The 24,059-nt window shown below is 35.7% G+C and overlaps 2 protein-coding genes across 2 annotated transcripts in view; both read left to right on the forward strand.

Annotated features, from left to right (window-relative positions):
• LOC135088582 (polypyrimidine tract-binding protein 1) overlaps positions 1-24,059 on the forward strand; it is a 561,827-nt gene that overhangs the window by 204,789 nt on the left and 332,979 nt on the right. The window lies entirely within an intron of this gene.
• Positions 10,382-12,631, forward strand: LOC135071454 (uncharacterized). The gene is made up of 2 exons (XM_063965241.1): positions 10,382-11,302; positions 11,673-12,631. The coding sequence occupies exons 1-2, from the start codon at positions 10,460-10,462 to the stop codon at positions 11,688-11,690; spliced, it is 861 nt and encodes a 286-aa protein (XP_063821311.1). The 5' UTR covers positions 10,382-10,459; the 3' UTR covers positions 11,691-12,631.

A 24,059-nucleotide genomic window follows, 5' to 3' on the forward strand; every position in this document is an offset into this window, starting at 1 on the left:
ATATTTATGTTTATACATTTGTTTCAGGTAAAGAACCCTTAGTGAGAACACCTCAGTAAGTAATCACATCACAAGATTCTAAAAAACTTCATTTACTTTAACTTAGGCCGTTCGTTGACAAAATTATATCGTAACTTTACACAGTTTTTCATATGCTCTAAATCTACAAAGTAAGTCACCTATAAAGGTTAAATTTTCATCTTTTATGGAGACAGGGAATGTAATAAGACGTGCTTATGAAACACCGAACGTTAAAAAATCATTTAGCGTCTCACCATAACGTCTTGGCGAGTATTAGCAATTTTACGTCGTGCCTTCTTAACCTGTGAATGCCTGCCGGGTAGTTTAGACCAATGTACTGGTACGTTTTGAATGTAGATCATCAAAATATTGCTGATTTCTCGTTATGTTAAATCATACCTTTGGTCGAGAGTGTGACTCGTATTTGTTTTATTATTTAATTGGTTAGTGTAGAGAAATAATTGTATTTATCTTCACAGTGGATATAGCTCAACTTAATTGTGTTGCCTTAAAAAGCTTTTAAAACTATGATGTTTATTAAAATTTTGTTCAATAGACAAATAAAAGTGTCATATTTAAATAATCAAAATTTATACAGTAACTATGGTACACTTGTACTACAACAATAGTATATTTATTTAAATGAAAAATATGTGGGGTCTTACTTCCCCGGGAGGCTGCTAATGTTGCCGTTTCCCTGCGGCAGGTCAAAGGTTAAATATGCAGGGGGACTCGCTCTACGTTGTATAATTCGAAAAATTCTAATTAAGAAGGACCAGCTGCTCTGCTTTTTTTAAATTTCGAACTACATCGCCATGACGGTGAGATGACGCCCTAAAGTAACAAACAAAGTTGTGACCTTTATCTCCCGTCGAATGTTCTTGCGTAGGGATGTAGTTTTGCTATCGATAGTAACGGTATATCGATTTATAATCTTGCAAATGTGATACTTGCATTCTTAGGGTGTCGATGTTTATTCTTTGTAAAAGATAAATAGATAAAATAACGATAATATTTTACCGTTTAAATACTAAGGTGCATCGCGGCACTGGATAAATGAACAGAGATTATTTATTTTGATGTCAACAGCACACCAGGCTGTACTTTTTTTTGTAGTCAATTACAAAGTACCTATTGGTACTACGTACATTACGATAAAACATAACATCGCTTAAAGTATAAAGTTCATCGACAATATGGCAACACTAGGCTCTTCCTCCGTAATTTAGGTATGTTGTTATGGTGCCTTTACCGGTGAACATTTTTTTTCGTAATTATTTTTTTACATGTTTTATATCGTGTTACTAAACTCTGTACTCTCTGTAACTTAGTTTGTTTAAGTTTATATGCTACATAAGTAGGTTTTAAGTTAAGGGCGTACTTGAGAAGTGAAATTTTCTCTAAAGCTGGTTTTACAATGGTACTATCTATGGTACGGTAGTGTTGTGGGTATTTAATAGATTTGTGATTATTTTATTGTATACTTAAGCTATGATTGTTAACGGCTACTAAGTGCTAAGATACTTGGGCTATACCTACACGAAATTTCAAAATTCAAATTCAATTTGACATACATTTATACATTTTTACGTATGTACACAAAAGGGTTAAATTCTGAAATAGTTTTTTTTTAATCTCCGGCTGAAATTGCCGGAGTTCGGTTTCAAACAAAACAATTTGTTGAATATTAAATCAATAATGTATTTTTTTAGAGCAAGTGGTGGTAGTTTCTCGCTAATGTCTACGAGCAAACTTGTAGTCTCCATACTTTATAGACGTTTATTTTTATTTATGTACAAGGTTTTAATTCTGAAATAGTAGAATTGTAAATAATTTAATGTAAGTAATTAAGTAGGTATAGTTCTTTCCGATACAAAATAAACTTGCTGAAAATGCTTACATTTAAAGATCAGTCAGTTTGTTCTGAACAATTGGTTTTACAACAACATATCGCTTGTGTGCATAAAAAAAAACTCCATTCCGGAATGGCCGTTATTAAAAACTGGCAACGAGATGGATGTTGCTCCGATATAAAATAAATATTAAAACTGTTATTTAAATTTAAAATATTGACACAGCTCCCATCGCTCCGATTCGATTACCGGTTTTCAATTCGTTTTAACAGTGCCCCAGCTTGCCTCAGGGCTCCCAGCAGAACACACAGTCAATAATTTACGATATTCACGACCGGAAACAATGTACCAAACAAAATGGATAATGAAAACGATTTCAGATCTGAAATTTAATCGTATTACGAAAATCTGAATCTCGCATCATGTTGCGGGCGAAATTATTTATTTATTATTACGCGCACTAATTTTAAAATTAATTAACGTTTAAAAATATAGTCGCGTTTATTTAATATCTTGTCGGCTCATTGAATTTTAATCCGATGGGCCAAAAAGTGGGTAGAGTTGGTCTATTATATAGTCCCATATCTTGTTAATTAAATCAGCTCGACGGGGCGCCTTTAGGCGGCGCCCTGAGACGCTTTGAACGTACAATACTGCCGAATTTCAGGCATTCGAAAGGTTTAATTTAAATTTGTCTAAAGGACGCTGGTAAAACAGTGCCCTTGTTTATTATCTACCCAGAAATGATGCCATCGTCGCTATAAGTTTGTCAACTTATGATCGTTTTATGTTAATACAATGCCACGAAGTTTGGGCGGTCAAATTGATTAATTTTGAATCGGTCAGATTTTTTGGGATTAGCGCGGATGATTAATTTTAATTTAAAACTTTTGTATGAGATAGAAACGAAATAAATCCGATCTGAATTTATTTATGCCCCTAAAGAAGGTCCTTAGGTATCAAACTACCTGAAAATGATGTCACAAAATGCTTTTATTTTTTATTATTAGAAATTTGGAAATATTGACTCTTTCTGCAAAGCATATAATAATATCGTAGTAGTTTCTTTTTAAAGCAAAGACACATCTTCCAATATAACTTCAAACCGAGGGAAAACATGTATTACCTGCATATTGAAATCCACAAAGTACCTACGCAAAGCAATAAACGAACGTATATATCTTATCTTACCTAAGACCGATAACAATACTTTTCAAGTAGGCATTTAGGTTTAATAAAATGCGAATCACAGTTTCAAAGTACAAGCAGCACATCAAGGTAAACATGTGCCATCTTATTTATTTGTAACTAGCGGCCGCCCGCGATTTCGTACGCGTGGATCCCGTTTTACCTCCTTAGGGGTGAAGTTTCGTAAAATCCTTTCATAGCGGATGCCTACGTCATAATATCTACCTGCACGCCAAATTTCAGCCCGATCCGTCCAGTGGTTTGGGCTGTGCGTTGATAGATCACTATTTCAGTCAGTCAGTCAGTCACTTTTGAGTTATATATATTTAGATAGGTTCTACTTTTTCAACAAAAATGGAAAGTCTCATGAGTTGTCGACTTTACATGCATTATTTCATACACACCCGATTTCCACGCATAACGGAGGAACGTCCGAAGGATCTTAACAAAAAGAATTTTATCGTATTGGCGATCCATCAAACAATGTCCGAACCCATGCATCTGACCATACAACAATGGTTTTAATACAGTTATCGCTCTTTTGTTACCAAGTGGGTAATTCTTTAGTCTTCTCCTTTGACGAGACCCATACAATTTATTTTGCACAAAAGCGACCTTTACGTCTGTGAATAATAAGGGAGTATGTTTTATTAAGTGATACGAACGTATACAGGGTGGAAACGATAAGTGATCTCACTCGATAATTTCTAAACTATACAAGATATCAATAAACTAGTTACTGATCCTGAAAGTGGTTCATGAGCTCTATCAAACGGTATTAATAATAGGTTACAGAATAAACTGGATCTATCCGAAAATTCAATGTTTCCAGCTTCCATACATTTGGTAAAGTCACATTATTTTAAAAACTACACATGATATCGTAAAACTGATTACTGATTCTAAAAGTGCTTTACAAGCTCTATCCAATGGTATCAATAATAGGTTACAGAATAAACTGGATCTATCCAAAAATTCAATGTTTCCTTCTTCCATACATTTAGTACTACCACAGTCATGACACTCGTCTCTTGACAATATTATAGCAAGTAAAGCCTAAAACCAATGTTTTCCATGAATAATTTAAAATTAGAATACAATTCACGAGTTTATTTTAAGAGTTTATTATTAAATAAAAAAAAATACATTTCTAATATTGTGTGTCTGGCATACATTTAGTATGGAAGCTGGAAACATTGAATTTTCAGATAGATCCAGTTTATTCTGTGACCTATTATTGGTACCGTTTGAAAGAGCTCATGAAGCACTTTCAGGATCAGTAGCCAGTTTTTCTATATCTTGTATAGTTTAGAAATAATCGAGTGAGATCACTTAACGTTTCCACCCTGTATACACATATTGTTTTTACATTAAGACTCGTGTAATTTATGAATTTGGGAGACTTTTGTTCGTCTCTTAAGTTTTTTGCTTTCAAGACACAAGCAAAAAACGTAGGCAAAGTGCTTACTTATCTGTTTGGCAGAAAAAACAATTGCTGTAACTCCGCAACAGTTTGAAATAGCGTCCAAAAGAAACATTTTTATTTTGTTTCTTTCATTATTATAGAAAAGATTTGACATAAATCGAGCTTAAGAAGTCTAATCGGATTATTTGTGTGTTATTTAAGTTTACAAAAATATCAAAAACATAAATCCATTTTAATGCGCCCTATTAATGTAACCAGCCTAAGGACTCATGACACAGCAGCAACAAATTCTAAGGATTTTCATAATTTGATTAATTGTGTTAACGAAAATAACATTTATTTTATCGCATGGAAAGTTCAATTTTTCCAATACCCATCCCACGTCACATGTCACTTAGCAAAAACTCCGCTTAACTTCGCAAATTAACGAATGCTCACACGTACCTGTTTACAACACGCCACATTAAGTCGTGTTCGGCTGATAAATATTTCATCATTCGAAATGTTCATATTCGCAAAGCCGTCCTTTACAAAAAAATATGAAATCTCCCGCAAATGCACGGGTAAATCTACACTACCAATCGTTTGTCAGACATGTTGATTTATTCTCTTTGACGTATTATCGATATAAAAACCTGCGCGTCCATTTCATGTAGTCGGTATGATGCAGTGGTTATTTATTTACAATGTAAGCCGCTTTTCGGGGAGTTATGGAGCGTTTACACGAGATTTTTCCGCGGGCTCCGCGCATTATGACATTATTTCCATACAAACAGCTGTCACATTGATATAAACCGGTATCCCTACAATGTTGTGAATGTTCGTGCTCTTAAGATTTTTACGTCATTAATGACACTGCGTTATTACGTGAGATGTGATAGAAACGCATTCGTGTAGTAGATATTGCGAACCTATAAAGCGAAGATACAAGCTTTTTTAAAATCAATCAATATAATTTTCAACTATTCAGCAAATAAAAAAATCAAGTCAATTGAGTTGGCAAACAAGGAAGCAATCGCGTGTTGTCATACGCAGCTCATAAATGTGTCAACTACTTAATTATAGGGTAAGGTGGGGCACAATGAAACAAAAAAACGTTTTTTGTTCATAGAAACAAAATATCTTATTATTTTAATAAACTCTTTTTAAGAAAATTTACATTAGCTATCCCTTTAATAATCAACAATATCAAACTACATGTTTCTATAAGTAATCTTAAATTATTGGCACTTTTTCGAGATCAATTTTTTGTTGTACTGTGCCCCAGATCTGGGGTACAATAAAACTAGGGTAGGGGTACTATGAAACAGATTGGGGCACAGTCCGTAAACACTCTTCGCACTTTGTAGTTGGGCGTATATCGCACGACCTGTCCCTCTTCTTCTCGGTTTTCTTTTTTTTTCTTGAAATACCTATACAATGTGCTAAAATTAATATTTTTCAGATTTTCTGCTTCTCTTAAGTTCATATCTGCTTCATTAGGAAGCCCTATATCCGTTTTTCTTTTCCGGTTACGAACCATTGTGGTGTTTTCTAAAAACAAAAACTTATCTTACACTGAAACATGTTTTACTGTGCCCCGTTTCACTGTACCCCATGACCCCCTTCAATAACACAAAAACATATAACATTCTTTAGGTTATAAACACCGGCCTTCGTCTGATGTCAATATTACAAGAAATATGCAAGAATTATTAAAAAAATAGCCATACATACCTTTGGTAAACAGTCTACTAATAAAATCGAAAACCATTTCGTGAAAAGAGATACGAATTACTTTCAAAAATCAGTTTTTTTTCAAGAATTCAACAGGCAGCTTTCAAATTGAGAAAATACAACTGCACCAAGATGGCAGTGCGAACGATGAATAAAGCAGTGTGGCCAGTAAAAATAAATTGATAAAAAGAGGTAGAAATATTAAACTTGTTTTACTGTACCCCGTGTGTCACTGTGCCCCCTGTAACCCTACCTTCTAAAAATTTGCGATCTATTGATTTGTGTCAATAATTTTGATGCTTAGAAAAATTAACGTACCTACATCCTACAATATTGATGCTCGACGTCCGGAAAATCGCTTTTTAATGATTATGAGTTACCATAGCTTCATAGTTGTCACAAATCAACATACAATTACGCTACCTTTGTAAACGCTCTCTAACATAGATTTTAAATAAATAATAATTCAGTGAATCTATCCCATTAGATGTTTTGAATGATAGAAATTAGTTCTCTGCGAATATGAGATAGTAATATACACTAATTAGGTCCATAATGATTCAATTTTGGCGTTTGATATTACAAATAAATATCATTTAAAGTTCCACCAAAAACTTTGTTCTCCATGAACTAATTAGATATTTAATTCACATTTGAAAAATATTGCTAATTGAGAGGATGGTTTTAAAGAAAGCTAAATACTTCCTCATATTTATTGAGCATATTTATTGGTTATTCAGGCAATTATCACAGTTTATTTGCACACAGATTTTGAAATATTAGCAGGCCTGTTCATCTCCGGGAGTTTACATCGAAAACAAAACACGCACGATGGCCCACCTACAGGATACTATTCGACAAGGCCTCACATACGAGCGAACATTGACTCACGCACGCGTATTCTTGTGTATGATGGAAGAAAATAAAGAAATGGTGTACTAAATACTGTGCAGTATTTAACTGCCTAAATAATAATAAAAACACAGAATGTACTTTTTTCAGTTGCCTCAAGACACTGAGAGGTAAATAAGTAGTTAATATTATTCATGATAATTCATGCTAAATCATGTATTTCCTCCGCCATTTTCCGCAGTTTGGCACCTCACGTCACATAATTTTCCCGAAGTCAGCCCTATAGCTTCGGCGCAGTGCCGATCACTGACGTTTGTCAACAAAATGGTGCTTGACTCTTGAGACAGTCTAAATTACACCATATTGTTAATGACATTGAGCATACATTTTTTTAAATACCTTCGCGAAGTAAAACTTCTGTACGTAGTACTTATTATTATCCTGTGATATTAGTACCTAGTAACCTTGCAGATGTTTGGACATTGGACATATCTATAAATATTTTACAACAGGATGGATAGTTCCAGATTAATTAATTTACTTGAAGTGCTAAAACGCGTCACCAGTTTATTTTACCGCCGCACGGTTCACAAGCGAAGCGAAAAAAGCTCAAAAAGCGCAATCCAAATACGCTCTCACCGCGGGTCCGACCGCAAAGAGCGCTATGCCTTTGTTTGGCACCCGCATGCCGACAGCCCTTCGACAGTTGGACATAATTATTTCATTTTAAATTTAAATTGCACCGTGTTTTGTTTTGCCGCGCTAAAACAAAGGGTTATAGCGCTATTAGATTAGTTACGAGTACAACGCACAGGTGTAGTTCAGTTCAGACGTAGGTACTAAGTATTTTACTTGGAATTTCTACCCTTCTTAAGACTAGCGGTTAGACAATTCGCACCCTTCCTGGAATAAGTACGCAAGTGAAAAATGCCAACTTTTCAGGAGCGTAAAAAAACTGTCCTAAAAATTTATTACCATTATTAAAAATATGTGTTATACATCAAAAGATAGCTAAAAATGTCTGTGAGGGGCCTATGTATTTATATTTAAAATCCACTTAATAGGTTTTGAGAAAAACTTAAAAAAGAGCGTTGCGTACTTATTCCGCGAAACATATTTAACACCTTGTTGTTGTAATTATGAATATTGCATTGTTGACATGTAAAGGAATACATGCTGTTTGGTATTATTGCAGATAACCACTTATTGGCGTTCAGATTTAGTCGTGCATTCAACGTGTAAGTGTAGTTTACGTAGTTTTTCCTCGAACTATTCGTATCGAAATAAATTCGTAAAAAGGATAACGTACTTTTACCTTGTGAAAAATTACATAACTTATGGTTGTATTTAAAATTATAGCTTTATTCAAAATCAAAAAGTTACAATATTTTTGCATAACTATATTATAATTTTCGAAAATTGCATTTTTAGGGAGAGACGAGCTATCAAAAGGACTAATGCCCGTTTTCACCATCAATCCCTAATTTGTAAGTGACCTCTATGGTGATACATAACAGGAATTTTGTTTTTATAGGGGTCACTTAAAAATTTGGGATTAATGGTGAAAACGGGCATAAAACTCATTTTATTTTTGCAAGTAGGCTTTTATAAAGCACTTTTATAGTTTTACACTCCCCAGTATTAACCCAACCACTGCTTCAGGACATTTTTTTTTACGGAAGCGGTAGATAGATATTTTGTAAAGTTACCATTTAAAACAGAAAATCCACAATCACCATTTGCAGACACCAAACCGAGGAATGAACTGCCGTTTACAGTATTTGCGGACCAATACGATCTACAATCTTTCAAGAGGAGACTCTAACACCTTAAAGACAATCAACGCACCTGTAACTCACCGAGGAGCGGTGTCTATGGGCGGCGGGTAATCACTTACCATCAGGTGATTCGTCTGCTCGTTTGCCTCCTTTCCCTTAAAAAAAACCCAAAAACATAACCACACAGAGGTCCGTTCAGTTAGAAAGAAAGTTGCAGAAATCACCAGACCTGAAAAAGATTAACGAACACACAGATTTTTTTTTATAAAACAAGGTACCTACCTGAAAAAGAAAAAGGAACAAGAATGACAGTAATACTTACCTTATCATGCGGTTGTCTGGAATAATACGGAGACAACTCGCGTACGATTGTATTTGATGCTTCGTGTTAAGGTTCGATTTATATTTCACTGAATAACGAACTGCTTGTGAACCAACCCACAAGCAGTTCTCAGCTGCAAGAAGACCCGAGAAATATTATAATGAGATGAAACGTTTGCTTCATAGATGACATTATGAAGATGATCTTCAGATTTATGTGACAAAAAATGATTCGGATTACCAGTGCATTATTTGGAGACCGAATTACCGAGGGTACCGATTTCTATAAAATAATAAAACAACATTTTTATATCAACGACCTTTTATCAGGAGCGGACTGGTCAATTATTTATTTTATTTTTATTTTATGTGATAGGAGGCAAACGAGCAGACGGATCACCTGATGGTAAGCAATTGCCGTCGCCCATGTACATGAAGCTATAATGCTATAATTTAATGAGAACTTACAGAGCAGATAATAATACATCTGATATGACCAGACCATCCACCAGGTTACACTTCAATACTATAATGCGAACAGGGCGCTGCCTGCTGCTCTCTTCTGAACACTATAATCCAGACCTTATAGGCACTTACAGGTAGATATCTACCATCTTATACTGCATCTCACTTTACATCACATGCAACTGCGGTCAAATATGTACCTTTTGCTACCTAGTTCTGCGTTGAGTTTATGAAGTCAACAAAAGATCAGCTAGTGCTAAAGTAGTTTCATGAACCTTGATGGAACAGTCCAAGCATTGGGTATTGAATGGAATTTGAGGACAGATTTAAATACAATGTGAATATACTACAAATTGCAAAACCAATCATGAAACGTAATATTTTATCTGATACATCTGATCAAACTTTTTGATCCCCTTGGCTGGAGCTTAGCTCCAAGTACAGTCATGGCTAAGATTCTAATGGAAATAGAATAGAAAGTATTTATTTGTTTCAAAACAAAAACTTTGGCTGATAAAAAAATAATAAGGATAGAAAGATAAGTAACTCATTAAAAAAAGATTGGATTAAGATACGGCAGGATTTGATTCATATTGAAACGAAACGTTTTCAGCTTCGGTCTTGCCCTCCCCTCTCCCCTCTCGCTCTGCGGTGTACGCGTCGTTTGCTTATAGATAATGTGATTGTTTGTAATGGTGTTAAAGGTAATAAAAAGCCGTACCATTAAATGTGGGTTTTATTGAAATACGCCAATGGCGACGAGGCCCAGAACCAGATCACAAAATCGAGAGAATAAAATCAAAGAAGTTAAAGAATCTTCCAAAATCACGGAGCACAAAATGGCGGTGTGCGGCGACATAAAATCATTCGCCGGTGAAAAATGGGACGTCTTCGCGGAACAACTGGACTGTTTCATGATAGTCAATGACATTCCAAACGAAAAGAAAGTGCCACTGTTAATAACAAAATTAGCACCGGAGGTATTTGAAATCCTGCAGTGTCTATGTAGCCCTGTCAAACCAAACAAACTAACCTATGAAGAACTATGTTCAAAATTGAAAGAAAAGTATGAAAAACCACTATCTACGGCTGTTGAAAGGGCTGAGTTTAGGCGACGTAACCAGTTACCTAATGAAAAAATACAGGACTATGTACTGCATCTGAAAAGATTGGCTATAAAGTGCAACTTCAAAGACACAGATGATCAAATCAAGGAAAAATTCATGGATGGCGTTACATCAAAGGTTATTAAATACGAATTAATGAAAAATGCAGACAACAGGTCACTAGAAAGCTGTATCGAATGTGCTAGAAATATAGAAGCAGCCCTGATGCACAGTGACCCTTCACCTGAAACCTCAGAAGTATTTTACAATAAACAAAAGGATTACCAAAGGACAAAACAACAAACAACAACCAAGGGACAGAAAAGTTACAGACAAAAGAACCAGCAGTGTTATTGTTGTGGTAAAAATAACCACTTGAAAGCGGAGTGTTCTCTAAGAAATAAATATTGCTCGGAATGTGGTCAACAAGGACACATATTCAGAATGTGTGAAAGAAAGCAACGAAAAACCAACATTTTGGAACTGGAGACTTCAAAGCCTATAGAAGAAAATGAGGAGGCAATAGATTCTATTAAAAATCTATATGAAGAATATGAGACATATACCTTTAATAGTGTAAGTAAAATACCACCACACTTTATAACCTTAAATGTGAATAGTCAAAATATACCATTCCAACTTGACACAGGTTCTGATGTTACTGTCATTCCATTATGTGATAAAAACAAATTCTTACCAGACTATGCATTACAAAGTTGTAAAATATTGTTTAAAAATTTTGATCAAAGTGTGTCACAACCATTAGGATTAATTTCAAATATACCTGTAATGTTTAATCAGGAATGTAAACATTTGAATGTATTTGTTGTACAAAACAATTGTCCTCGAATCATAGGTCGTGATTGGTTGCAACAATTAAAATTGTGGCCTCCTAAAATAAACAATGACCTTTATTTTGGAATTAACAAGGTACAATCTGTTTCAGACGCACAACAAATCATAAAGAGCCAGTTCGCAGAAGTATTTAGCCCTGGTTGGGGAAATTTTAAGGGTAAAGAAATTAGCTTAAAACTAAAACCTGATTCAAAACCTATATGCCTGCCAGTTCGTCGAGTACCATTTGCTCTTCGGGAAAAAGTAAATAATGAAATTAAAAGGCTCTTGGACCACGATAGAATTGAACCAGTTGAACAAAGTGAATGGGGTACACCAGTGGTTCCTATCCTTAAATCAGACGGATCGGTAAGACTTTGTGGGGATTATAAACTTACAGTTAACAAATGTTTAGAAGTCGATCACTTTCCTTTACCTCATGTAGAAGATATATTGAATTCTTTAAAACACGGGGAATATTACTGCGAACTAGATCTCAAAGAAGCGTATTTACAGGCACGTCTTAGTCCTGAAAGCCAAAACTGCACAACTATTGTAACAGAGGTAGGAACATATAAATATAAATATTTACCATATGGTGTAAGCACAGGGCCAGGATCATTTCAACGACTGATGACAAATAAGTTGCTTAATATACCAAACACTGTTGTATTCATTGATAATATCTATATAAAAGGAAAAAATTTACAACAAACATATGATACACTATGTGCAGTATTGACAAAATTACAAGAGTGTGAATTCAAACTTAAAATTGATAAATGTAAATTATTTACAAATAATATAGAAGTTTTTGGTTATAATGTAAACAAAAATGGAATCAGCATAATTAAGTCAAATGTTAAACCTTTGATTAATGCCAAACCACCAACTAGTTTAACCATGCTGAAATCATTTTTGGGAAAAATTAACTATTATAATCGTTTTTTAAAGGACATGGCTACTGTAATAGCACCTTTATATGATTGTACTAAGAAAAATAAATTTATTTGGAGTTCAGAATGTGAAAATGCATTTAATAACATAAAAAAAAGACTGGCTAATGCCAATAATTTACGACAATTTGACCCACAGTTGCCCATAATATTAACTTGTGATGCATCAGATATTGGTTTGGGTGCGGTGTTGTCAAGTAGAGATGTTGATGGTATTGTTAAACCCATAGCATTCGCTAGTAAAAAATTAAATGATGTAGAACAAAGATATTCTACCATTGATAAAGAGGCTATGGCTATCATTTTTGGTATAACAAAATTTTATAATTATATTTACGGTCGACATTTTGAACTTGAAACAGATAATGCTGCTCTAACGCGAATATTAGGACCTACCAAAGGAATACCAAAAATGGCAGCCAAGCGGTTGCAACATTACGCTATTTTTATGTCAGCATTTAACTATAAAGTACGTCACATTAAATCCACTGAGAACCCAGCTGATTATCTATCACGCACGGCAACCAAAACAGAAAATATAAAACATGTTAATTCATTATGTGTAGATGAAGTATTAAGTTATGAATGTTATGTAAATGATTCCAAAATCGGCACTATAAACTGGAAAATGATACAACAAGAAATTAACAAAGATTTAAGTCTAACTAAGTTGGTTAGGTATATGGCAGATGGGTGGCCAGTCAAGAAAATGATCCCAAAGGAGCTTTTACCATTTTACAATAGAAAGGAAGAACTTTCACTTGATAGAGGATGTGTATTTTGGGGCTACCGCATTATAATCCCATGCACACTTAGAGAACATGTCTTAAAATATTTACATAAAAGCCATTTTGGAATCATACGTATGAAAGAGATAGCCCGCTCATATTTCTGGTGGCCTAGTCTAGATGCAGAGATAGAAAATATTACTAAAAACTGCCTTGTTTGTCTGCAAAATAGTAAAACACCCTCAAAAATTCAGAAACCATGGCCTCTGCCTCCCTCCTCTTGGTATAGAATTCATGCCGACTTTCTGGGCCCATTTTATAATAAAATGTATTTGGTTGTGGTCGACAGTTACTCAAAATGGCCAGAAGCTTTTGAAATGGCAAATATTACATCAACGCGCACTATAGAGATATTCAAGTCGCTATTTTCAAGATTTGGGTTACCAGTACATTTAGTTACAGATAATGGAAGAACCTTTACTAGTAATGAGTTTCAGGAATTTTGTAAAGAGAATCAAATTAGGCACACATTTACACCACCTTACCATCCAGCCACAAATGGCGCAGCTGAAAGATTTGTTGACACCTTTAAATCAGCAGTAACTAAAATTAAAGAAAGTGGCTATAATTTATCATCAGCAGTCAATTTGTTTCTGTCGGATTATAGAAATTCACCCCAGCGCACTACGGGAGTGGCGCCAGCTAGAATTATGTTAGGGAGAGAAATCCGAAACCGATTTAGTCTATTGCGACCGCCCCCATTGGAAGAGGTAGTCAGGGAAAATGTTGACAAACGGCACCAAGGAAATCGGCAGATTCAATTTAAAGTAGGAGAAAAAGTAATGGTTAAAGACTATAGGAGGGGAGCTAAGCCATGGACTCTAGGATTGGTGTTAGAGGAGTGTGTACCAGGTATGACCTATATCATAGATGTAGAAGGAGCTCAGTGGAAAAGGCATGTTAATCAAATGTTGCACTGCTCACAGGAATTAGAGTTACAGTGAGGCTAATTCCTGTGAACAGTGGCTCTAGTAAAACTAAATAAGTGATTTTCATATATAAGTTTATTCATTAGAATAAGTGTGGGAGAGTGTGAGAAACGAAACGTTTTCAGCTTCGGTCTTGCCCTCCCCTCTCCCCTCTCGCTCTGCGGTGTACGCGTCGTTTGCTTATAGATAATGTGATTGTTTGTAATGGTGTTAAAGGTAATAAAAAGCCGTACCATTAAATGTGGGTTTTATTGAAATACGTCACATATTGACAAAATACAGATATAGATTGGTATAGGTAGAGAGAAAAAATACGTCAGCATCATCATTTCAGCTACAGGACGTCCACTGCTGAACATAGGCCTCCCTCAATGACTTCCACATCGCACAGTTGGAAGCACATAGTACGCAGAACTGACGGCCGATGGGCCAGCAAGGTTATGAAGCGGAGGCCAGGTATCGTAAAACGCAGCGTTGGGACATCCACCGACAAGGTGGTCCGACGACCTGATAAAGGTAGCTGGAAGGCCAGATGCAGGCCGAGTAAAAATACAATAATTATAATAAATTTAGCGATGCCTCTGTGAGTGCATTATACTGCAGCCGTTCACATAAGATCAACTAGATCAAGGCTGCTCAACTCCAGGCCCGCGGGACACAGTGTGGCCCCCAAAAGAATTTTAAGTGGCCCGTGCATGTACAGTTTGAAAAAAAAAAGCACCAAATAAAAAATCCCGCCGAGCACAGTACAAACTTTAAGATCTCTCTGAAGTTAGCTGTCAGAAATGTAGGTGACCCGTCGTTAACGACTGAATCCACCGTTTGGCCCGACTCTTCAAAAGGTTGAGCAGTCTTGAACTAGATGAAGGGTTTGAAACAAAATTAATTGCTAAAAAACTCAAGTGCTCTCTGAAACCTGTTTTTCTTTTACTTCGTCTTGAGCTATGTGCTGCTTTGAGTAAACTGGATGAAGCAAATGACAAGGAATAATGTGAAGAATACCAACCTCACAGATGTTCGCACACTATGAACAGATTTTTCTATTGTGATCGCCTAGCTGTCTGGAGAGACGAATAGGTGGAAATCTATTGTTGCAAACCGCGTCGTGGAGATTGTCGAAAACGTTTATATTAATACTGACATCATGTTAATTCACAAGAAAGCTGACTCAGCTCCACATTTTGGATTATCAAGGCGAAACCATTGGTGAGAAAATAAGTACACAGATATTTCAATTGAACTAAATTGAATGCTACTGCTAAAGTAAGTACCTAATGGGAGATTTACCAGAACAGCAAGTTACTCAATCTAGACAATTCATGAACAAGGGAGACGATTTTGAAGGACCCTTTCAAATTTTGATGTCCAAGGGAACAAAACTATAGAAGCCTATAATATAGTGATATTTATTGTCTGCATGACTACAAAAGTTACCCACATTGAACTCGTTGGTGACATCACTTCCGAATCCTATAAGGTTCACTTCACGCTCGATCAGCCGGCGTGCAGCGATGGCCATCGATGCATTTTGTCTGATCGCCATCACTGCCGCCGCCTGCACGCCGGCTGATCGCGTGTGATTGCGTTGGTTTGGCTGAACCTTTAAAGAAAGAAAGAACTATTTTTATTTGGTCCAAAACTTATAGGTGCTTTTATACGCTTTGTTGAAGAGTGACCGGACCTGTGAAGCAACCAGGATAGAAACTTTGTCTGAGCCAGGAGTTTCATAGGGCCTGGAATAATAATGCAATTTACTGGACAAATAGGGTCAACATTAGGATATAGAAGGCACTTAATGGCACTACATTCCAGTGGCAAGTCCAATCTGTGGAGGTCTGCGGAAAGCTGGCGTCCGGTCGATCAAGTACCACCTGAAAAGAATACTGACTGCTCATCATACATACGAAAAGATGGCAATAGTTTTGTATCAGGTTGTTGCATTTTTACACGTCTGACCATTATGTCCTTTTGATGACAATATTCCTTAAAATACATACAAACTTGTGTCATTTTATAATTAGGGACGCACCGATTGTTGCTTACTGCTTTGAAAGACGTTAAGATACATACCTTGTCACACTGGCAATACACGAAGCTGATAAATGGACTCATGCGGCTCTGGAAAGATGAATATTTATCTCGATTACTACGATAACGGTTCACTGAAGAGAGAGACAGAATTTAAAATGGATCTTGTACTCATAAAGACCGATCATTTTACCACGTTTTACCACCATGATTGGTACGAATTTTTGATAAACACACAGGATCTGATAGTCTTACAAGGGTATTTAGTGCAAGAAGTAGTGGTTCGGATACTTAAATGACTGAAACTAAGTTAATTTGTGCTTTGTTAATGACTAAATTACATTACATTAAATGTATCAATATCGGTATAAAACACAACATCGCCAAAACTTTCGTAAAATAATTAGGCAACTAGACTTGCACAAAGATAATGTACGTAGAAAATAACGTATCAATTGTTATATATTATTATTCGAATAAAAGTTTCGTGGAAGAATTAGGCATCTAGACTTGCACAAAATTACCAGCATAATGTGCACAAAAGTTTCGTGGAAAAACTAAGCAACTAAACTTGCACCACGATACCCACCAAATAATATCCTAGAATAAGTATGCAACAATAGATACGCGAAAATATTTTTTAAAGTCTTCGTGGAAGATGTACGTAACTATTAATATGCTATTATTCATACGGAACTTTATTAAACAATTAAGTGCAAATGTATTTACTTCGTTTTTGCTATGGAAATTTAGATATTTTAATGTTGCAATATTTTACATATTTGTACATAATTTATTCATTTTTAAGAGAAAAATTATGAAAAAAATTGACAATATGTATTACCTCCTTCTTGATTTTTTAGTGCAATAAAAAAAATATCGCACAAGTGGACTTGCATACTTATTCCAGGGGGGGTGCGAATTATTTATTGAATTCTTATCTAGTTCTTGGGGTTGAATCCCAGATTGAACACTAAAGCTGAGTTGCACTACCATATTTTAACCGTAACAATAACAATAACCGGTGCTTTTTGTATGGAGTTTGACAGAACGTTTGTCAAAGTTAAAGTAGGATGGTGCAACCCAGCCATTGTGTTTAAAAAAATCTTTAGCGAGGTTTCAAGTAGTAAAAGACGTTGCAAAATTGAATCGACCTTTGAACACTTTAAATAGAATGAAATAAGCACCAGCATGGAATATTTTGCATTAATGTTTTTTCTTCTTGACATTCAAATCAAAATACAAATAGAATATCGTGGGCTGTACTGCCTACATAGCAAACAGTGATTTATTAATTTTGAAGGAAAAATACCCACTGCCCACATCGGAACGAAACGTTATACTACTAAATTCGTACTGTTTTGACTGCCACTATATAAGCTTCCCCTGAAAAGGCGTTTCACGTGACCACTCCAATATCTCATTCCCAAATTAAATGGACATATTACTCTGCTGCGGCTCTCCGGCACATCACAAAGGGCAAAACCGGGTCTATTATTGAAAAAGGGGTGATCAAAGCCGAGTTCCCATATACAGCGGGTAGCCCCTTTCTATTTCTGTTTGTACAGGTGTTTTTCGTATCCCCATTGCGTGAGTAAAGTTATTACACCGTATTGTCCTATTGTTTCACCGAAAAATGGTTTGAATTTTCACAATGTAGACGAAACTCCGAAACTGGTGTATGAACGTGAAAAACTTTTGAAACATTGTGATTGTTATAGCGACCCTGGATGTTTGTTGAACTACCGATTCAATTTTCACGGTGCTGTCTGCAAATTTGATCCTTATGCTCTTTTGTTTGTATCCATCGGTCAGAGAGCAACGCATTCATTGCAGTTTTTAACTATTGGAATGAAAAATGTTCTTTTCAAAATACAAGCCAATGTTTACTCATGAAATTTTCTTTATACATTGCAAGTACGATATTGTGTGAAGTCTATCATAGACTCATATTTATTAATTATTTAGTATCTATTATACGACGCGTAGTTCCGAAGCAGTACCAACTTCCGAACATTATAAAAACTTATCAATAACGATAAATAAACCAATTATTCTCAACAGTCATTAATTAACGCGAAATGTAAAAAAATATTGCAATGAAAAGAACTTATCCAACCCATTTAAAAACCATTCTCAATGTTTTAATTAACAAGCCGCATGTTCATCATCAAAATATGATTTTAAGAACCATAAAGAAAATGATTGTTAAAATGAAGTCCACCGAAATGACTCGGAACCGAAATATTGCCGTATCAATAAACCGAAAAAACGAGCTCGTTATTAATTGGAGCAAGGTACGTTAATACCGCTGTGAATCCGAACATCATTAATGGATCATGCTTTATGAAAAGAAATTCAGTTGTGTATCCGATACATAAATATTACTGAAATGCATAAAACGTACGAGATACATAAAGAGAAATGGAAAACTGACCCTCCAGTTACATAAATACAAAACAGCCGCGAGCCTAAAGGCCGGGTCTGACGTACGAGCGATGAGCGGATTTCAAAATATTTTTTAATACAGACGACACTGTTTGTTGTTGTTTATGTCAGGCATTAGGGAAGTGTACAAGTAATATGTGAGGTTTTGCAACAAAAACTTATAGTCCGATTTACTTTCAGCTGTGCAGTCGTCAGCAAAAACTCTACCTTTGATAGCCAAAGGGGAAGCATTCTTTCTCTATTGAAATTAAACCTTAAGTTACACCCTAGTTGAATGGCTTAAATCGTCATTTAGTATGGAAATGTCATTTTAATCCAAGGTTTATCGTAGGTGTAACTTTTTATTAATATTAATGAATAAAATTAACACCGATCGGCAAAAGTTCGCTCTTTCTCAAAACATTTCAATCACAGGAAATTAATTCTGCCAGCTCGCCTCCTCGTTTCACTCAGACCACCGCCCACCTACACGGCCATTGGTTCCTGTATTTGTCTGTGCAACAGAATAAATAAATACTATTAACGGTTCCGCGAAATGTTCATCGAATTTTTCTCTCGACGTATGGCGGAGAAATATAAAAAGCAAGCCTCGTTAAACTGAATATTGCAAACAAAAACATACAAAGTTGTTGAATCCAATTAGTTGAAATATGCGGCCATTGAAACACAATACTCTACATTCATTTTATGATGAAAAGGGATAATGTTACTATTTCATTGTGTTAGTTCAAGAAACGTAAAAACATTTTGATATTATTAGAGTAGGCGCACACCGTTGATTTTTAGTTGGCCGATAGTTGTGCCCGATTTTAAATTGTATGAAGAATCGGCCAAATCGAATCGGCGTAGTGTGCGCACTCCCATACATGCCCATACTTACTGATCAACTGCCCGACTATACTATCGGCCGACGAAAAATCAACGGTGTGCGCCTACTCTTAGGCTTCGTAGGAATGCGTTACTTAAATCACAATATCCCTGATATCCGCTACTTTGATAGATTACGTCTCAGACCAAGTTTCCTTTCAAATAATCCGTTATTTTCCGCCAATGGTATGTTTCCCTTTGTGATATCATTGTGATGATATTATTATTTTTGTTCAAAGGAAATTCTGGAAAGAAACATTCCAATTTAATTAACTAACGCTGTGTGATTCTATTTTACGATGTACTCGTTATGTTGTAATCATTTTGCGATATCATAACATTTAAAATCGAGTTTAACTGGCAATCGATCATTGCATCGCCAAACATCATGAAGTGGGGCGAACCTCAAAAAAACTTTCCACTCAATAACGTTAAAAATGAGTTCTCAAATAGGAAGAAAATTGTTTTTCGCGGCAACAACATCGTCGATACATCGCAAAATGAAAAGTTTGCCCATCAGCCGACTGACACATCGATTGGCGTTTACATCTTTGTTGAAGAAATTGTTGGAGAAGATGCAAAGGAAGTTCGACTTTAAGCCTATGGGTGGATGGTGGGAAGACGGGGTGGTTTTTGTGTGAAGTAGGTGGATGTTTTCATGTTGCCAGCGGGCTATTGGCGCGCGATCCATCACTCATGCAAGTGTGAAACAAACAAAGCCGTATCACATATTCAAATAAGCCATTATGATGATGATTATGTATGATACGCTAAAAACGCCATAGTCAATTTTAATTATAATTATGTTATGTTGATGAATTGTGTTGTGGTTTATAATAAGGCTAGAAATAAAGGTTTGGTATTTCAATTCAGGTAATTGCCATTACGAAACCTCCTCATGGGTTTCGTGCATAATGCTAAGCTTAGGCAGAAGTTAAGTCAGTGTCATCGATCAAATTGTATCTGTCAAATGCCTTTTGCCTTTCGTTTAGATTAACAAAGCTGGTTTAGATTTACAATATTAGAAGTAATTTACGTGACGTCATCACATAGAACACAGTCTTCAATCTATCCCACATTCTACTGAAGAAGAGCGCCTTAGAACATATTAAGACCATGCACCGGTCTAGTCTCTTCCTCTCTTAAACGTTTGTTTTCGGTTCTATCTATCGCTGTCACTCCCGACCGTATCTCAGGCTGAGTAAAAGAGACAGAATATTCTAAGCTGAGGGTTCGGACATTGTCTTAACAGTGTAGCCCCTATCGGATTAATTGGAGGGCATTCTCCACGCGTCGGTCCCGGCATGTCAATGCGCGCAATTTGAACTCATGCGCCGCATACATGCGCCTATTACTTGGTAAGTGAAGCGATTATCTGAAGCTGGGCTGATGATTGTTCCGTACTCCTACAGAGGCCCGTAAATCTAGGGAACGTTATTGCAGCAGGAATATTGAGTAAATAGAGTCACAAACATTACTATGAGGTCTCACAGTGCACGTGGACGCACAGTGTGACACATGAACCATTCACAGAGCTCTATTCGACGCTGTTCGTTTGATTTGCTGCTTCACGGGCGATATTTGTATTCATGGATACAATCGACATCCTATAGAAATAATGATACTTAGGAGAATTTTTTTTGCAAACTCGATACATTACTTTAGTAAATAAATAATGTATCATGAATGATTGTTAAGGTTTTTGCAAAAGAAAAACTTTACTGAAAATGAAAATAGGCGTGCATTGGAACATGTTCTAGTTATAATTATATTTTCCGTTTCTCTGCTTCAATAAGTACTCATCAAGCTAGCTATTAGACAGTGCCGTTCAAAGAAAGTATCTTTTTCTAAGATTAGGCATTATAGGCTTTAATCTCGTACACGTACCAATTTGTTTAATTTCAGCTGCCAACTACGTAAAATGACAGATGTCACTGTCACCTTCCTGAAATTATCTACTACGATAATGTTATTAATCCAGTAAGTAGGTAGGTATTTGACGAATGACAAAGTTTGGCTCCCAACAATGTTATTAGATCACGTCGAGTATAATTTATGTCTAATAAGAATTTTACTGCCTATAAGTTGTAAAACTTTATGAATTCCCTTCTAAAAGTGAGGTTAGCTCCAGATTAAACTAGATTTTACAGCGTGATCTTTTTTAGCTTTTCATAAATCGAAGGATTCGAGTCTTAAAAGTAGTTTCAAGTTCCAACTTGCCAGGTGCCTTATTCTTGAGAAATCACTGTAAAATAAACTTTTTTTTTTACTTTGTATAAAGTAAGAAATATCTTGACAGACATCGTGACCCATTGGTGGGTCATAACAAAGAAGATTGATTCTACTGCTCAAATGCTATAATTTCAATCTTCAAAAAAATACTTTTTAATCTTTATCGTAATCTTTGGGCTAATTCAAATGCATTTGTCGAGAGTAGAAATCGTCTGTCAAATAATTTTCTAGTAATCAATTTTGAACTGATTGTCAAGGTAATACAGTTGAAAATTGAATATCAAAGCCAGACTACGCCTAATGTCATTGAGCCGATGGTAGATGCCAAATTTCCAATATCGCGTACGAAGACGGAGAACTTTGTCAATATAGTGGTACATAAGGGTCATAATTAGTGGATGCCGACGATTTTCGCGCTGTCATCTCAACGACTGCCCACCCTTGTCGTTAGAGCAGTCGACTGGATAGAAAGCATGGAAATAACATGGTGATTGATAAACTAGGTGCAAATAAACATATTTTATAAACACAGAATGCTTTTTGCTTAAATTTGAACATAAATTTACCATAATATAACTTATTACACTTATGTCTGGATTTGTAAGCAGAAATATGGATAGGTACCTACTGGATGGAGTGGATGACATAGTGGATGGAGTGTTTTGTAAAACTGCAAAAAAACTTTACCACTAGCTGCTACTAACTGTAACTTACACAAACTTCTGCCGTTCACCGCTAGGGGCGCTGTGCAATCTGCCATACATTTTGTACGCACTTGGTAAGGTTAAACTTATGGTAGAGCTACAGAACTTTCATATAATAAATTATCATGCGCAAAAATTAGTCTGTTTGGGCCCGCCATACACGGACAGTTCGAGCAATTAGCCAGTGGTCAACATAAAGGCACGGACCGCTTTTGCAGCCAGTCAACAGCTTGAATCTACCATTGATAGGTAACAGCTGGAGTAGTTGGTAGTGAAACTGCTCAACAGGTCACAATTTCATTTTCATTCAAATCAGTAGCAACATTGATTTTGAGGAAGAGGAACCACTGCTACTTTGTAATATTTGCTCGAGCAGTCAGTATAAAATATACCTGGCAACTGAAATTTCACCGTGCCGAAGTAGTCACAACTGCTCGAGCAGTACCGTGTATGTGTGTATGTAGAAAACAGTTGTCAGTATGCAGTTGCAGCTAGAAGCTGTCGTAATTGTGTAAGAGTGCCTAAAATGATTTGTGTCTTAGTTTTACTGCTATAAATTTATACTACGCATACCAATATTATAAATGCAAAAGGAACTCTGTCTGTCTTGCTTTCAACCGATTTTGATGAAATTTGGCATAGAGATAGTTTAACTCCCGGGAAAGGACATAGATAGTTTTTATCCCGGTTTTTGAAACAGGGACGCGCACGGTAATGTATTTCGGTGACAGACAAAATTCCACGCGGGCGAAGCCGCGGGCGGAAAGCTAGTATAAGTATTATAACCCTTTGTTTGATGTGCTTGTAGCTTAATGATTTTTAATGCTTAGAAAGGCACGATAAATGTTGGTCTGGGCTAATATCTCTTTTCGTCATTTTCAAAGGCTTTACAACAGTTTTTAACTGTATTATCACATTGTAACACCTATATTACTATTATGGAAGCAATAAACGTATTGAGTACCTATTGAGTATTTGATAAAATCTAACATTAAGATTGACCCCTTCCCTCGCACACCCACATCTCTCCACCTAGATTAAATTATTGACATTAATTACTGTGTTCATTTGATTTGGTGCATAATCTGAAAACCATTTAAAGATTTAACCATTTACAATGAAAATAATTAGCTCGAATTCGTACAGTTTTTTTTATTTGTCATTTTTGACAATTAGTGTAATGTTTTAAATAAGACCGAAAATGATACGATTTTCTTTATGGTTTTTGTATTAGTTTGTTTTTAAAATTCACTTTATAGTAAATTAAAGATAAATCCTGATTTAATCACAGTGTTATTTATTAAATATACCTATATATAAAAATGTCTTCATTAAAGTAAATATATTATGTAATTTTAACAGAGGGACTTATATTAGGCTGTCTTTACTTATCTAAATTATTATTTTATAGCTCTAATGTAAACTTTCATCAATCATTCCTCCCTCCAATCCAATGACATATAAAAACATCTTAAAGATGACCTAAACTCTATGCCTAAACTGAACTGTCCCACCAAACTCATTGACAAGGGGGCGCTACCGTCGTT

This window comes from Ostrinia nubilalis, chromosome 4 (genome assembly GCF_963855985.1).
Source record: "Ostrinia nubilalis chromosome 4, ilOstNubi1.1, whole genome shotgun sequence".
NCBI classification, from domain to species: Eukaryota; Metazoa; Arthropoda; class Insecta; order Lepidoptera; family Crambidae; genus Ostrinia; species Ostrinia nubilalis.